This window comes from Brassica oleracea, chromosome C8, assembly GCF_000695525.1.
Source record: "Brassica oleracea var. oleracea cultivar TO1000 chromosome C8, BOL, whole genome shotgun sequence".
Classification (NCBI taxonomy): Eukaryota; Viridiplantae; Streptophyta; class Magnoliopsida; order Brassicales; family Brassicaceae; genus Brassica; species Brassica oleracea.
In genome coordinates, this window is record NC_027755.1 from 26,644,368 (window position 1) to 26,646,996 (window position 2,629).

A 2,629-nucleotide genomic window follows, 5' to 3' on the forward strand; every position below is an offset into this window, starting at 1 on the left:
GAAAAGGTAGGTCAATTTCCAGTCCCCAAACCGAATAAATCCGCTAATATACCCAACGTCCCTACTGAAATTATGATGAGAGGCTATTCCTCGAGGAACTAGAAATTAAACATTGATCTGCCATGTGGTTGACCCCAAAAGAAATTAATAAAATGTGAATATGTAATGTGGCCACGTGGGTTAAATCAGCCATGATAAACTCTGAAATACACAACAAACCCAAATACATGTACAAATTTAGTTACAGATTTTTCAGTCAAACAAGAAAAATAGTTATAGATTTGTTAAATCTTCAATTATTTGCAAGAATGCCAGGCAAGTGAACCAAAACGGATCTCGACTCAGACCGGATTTTAGGGTTACCATTGGTGGCAAGGAACTGAAGAGCGCGCAAGGCCTTTATTTTGATGGTAACCCGAGGAGTCAAAGTCAGGCTTCGCATCGTATTGCTTCAGGAGTGACGGTGTGGTGTCTTTTGTGTCTTGCCACATGAGCAGCTCGTGTGGCTATGCGAATGAGTGTCTCAAAGTCTTTGCTTCTCACAGCTCTTGTTTTTCTGTTTTGTCTCTTGACATCTTTTGTAAGTTGAAGAGGAAGATCATCGGATTAAGCCATTGCTTTTGAGAGAAAAGGAAACAAGAGATAGGTAGAGGCTGAGGAAGAGAGTGCTGTTAAGAGGAGACTTCGGTTCATTATATTGACGAAAATTTTCAATATTATTGGGAGAAAAAAGGTTTACTATATTCCTTTTCTTCACGCATATATGCTTCTTATTTCTTTCTCAAAGATATGATATTTCCCTTTACATACATATGTTTGTTTCATTGACGTTATAAAGTACAAACAGTTCAGGGAATTCAGGGATACACAATTGACTACCAAGACTATAGGGGAATATACCCGAGGATATCTAAACTAATAACAGAATATGTATATCATCTAATACTTTCCATTCACAATAAGTACTAAAAAATTAACAAATTCATGTACTAATCGCTTATACTCGAACGCGCACCAAGCGGTAACCGCATGTCGTAGCGTTCACTAATTAAAGTTTTCTTTTTGTTATAAATTTTATTTTTCAATAAAACAAATATCAAATCTTTCTTTTTAATTAAAAAAAAGATATATGTTTACCCAAAAAATGAGATATTGCAAAATCAATTTCCTTGGTTGGATTTGCTTTGGTCCTATATAAATGCAAACACGGTTAGAAACTTAACATCATAACACAACCCTAAATAATTCTCCTGTAATGGACGGCTTACCTGGACATCTCCTAAACAAGGTTCTCTTCAAGACAGATCTCAGAGCTCTGGCTATGTTGTGTTGCACAAATACATCACTCCAGTCCCATATACACGATCCTTCTTTTGTATCTGAGTACTGTTCTCAGATCAGATCCAGTTTGCTTTATATCTCCTCTTATGGCTCAACTTATCTAGGCTGCCACCACCCTCACGGCGGTTCTAGGTCACTCACAACCATAGATGTATGTCATATTTTGGGATGCTGCTCAGGACTTCTTCTACTTTTCATTGATGATCGTCTATGCGTGACAAACCCCATTCGAGCATCTCCAACGTTTCCCTATATTTGCCTCTAAATGCTATAATAGAGTAAAATCAGCTCTAACCCACCTCTATTTATTCCCGCCTAAAACAGAGATTGCTATTTTTTCCTCTATATTTAAGAAAAAAAATAGCATTCCTCTATTACTTTTTTATTTACAAAGTAGTCTTCTAATTTCTTATGATTGTAACTAAAATACTTATGTATGAAGAAATACAATTCTTACATATAAAATCACACCTTTTTGGTTACGTACTAATTATTAATTCTTATAACTATAGTTATAATTAAAAAAAAAAATTATTATTTATTTAAAAGTCAATTATAATTAAAATAAAAAAAATATTATTTTATTTAAAAGTCAAAGACTTTTTATTTAAATATTAATCAATACAACATATTAAAACAACTTAATACTCTGGTAAATTACTACCGGATCCACAAAGATTGTTAAAATATTGTCCAAACGATGTTGATGGAGGAGGAATTTGTTGATTTTGTTGTTGGTGACTGCGCTTTTGTAAAATCCGTGCTTTCTCTGCTTGGAAATGTTCACGAACACTTGGATCTTCTATGGAATTTAAGTCACAAAATAAAATTTTGTTTTCTTCTTTCATCTCTTTCAAAGCATAATTTTGTCTTTGAATCTCCAAGTGTTGTTGTCTTTGTTCACTTGCGATTGTGAAAGGACCGGTACGTTTTTGGAAAAAAAGAGTACTACATGATATAATGACTACATGTATAATTTTACATAATATGATTATTGAGGATGAGCGTGATCTCGATGCACCGATTGGAATTGGAAGAGAAGCTCCACCTCCGGAAGTCCAAATACCAGATAATGAAGATAACCGATTCCAAGAGTTTCTAAGTCGATTCAGAAAAATCAAAGATAAAGAAGCTCATTTCTCACTTCGTAATGCATTAATTGATCATTTATGGGAAAAATTTAGTAATAATGATTGTTAGATAATGGTACTTTGTTTTATTTTTTTTGTCTAATGTATTTTTGTAATAAAATGTTTAATTTAAATATTTTTGCAATATTATGAAAAAA

General features: G+C 33.3%; 1 protein-coding gene across 1 annotated transcript in view; it reads left to right on the forward strand.

The window, feature by feature from the left end:
* The first annotated feature begins 1,255 nt into the window (after positions 1 to 1,255).
* The window catches only part of LOC106309063 (putative F-box protein At1g57580), a 5,448-nt gene continuing 4,074 nt past the window's right edge, over positions 1,256 to 2,629 (forward strand). Inside the window, exon 1 of the mRNA XM_013746142.1 lies at positions 1,256 to 1,584. Within this exon, the coding sequence (XP_013601596.1) occupies positions 1,256 to 1,584 (329 nt within the window). The remainder of the gene's footprint in view (positions 1,585 to 2,629) is intronic.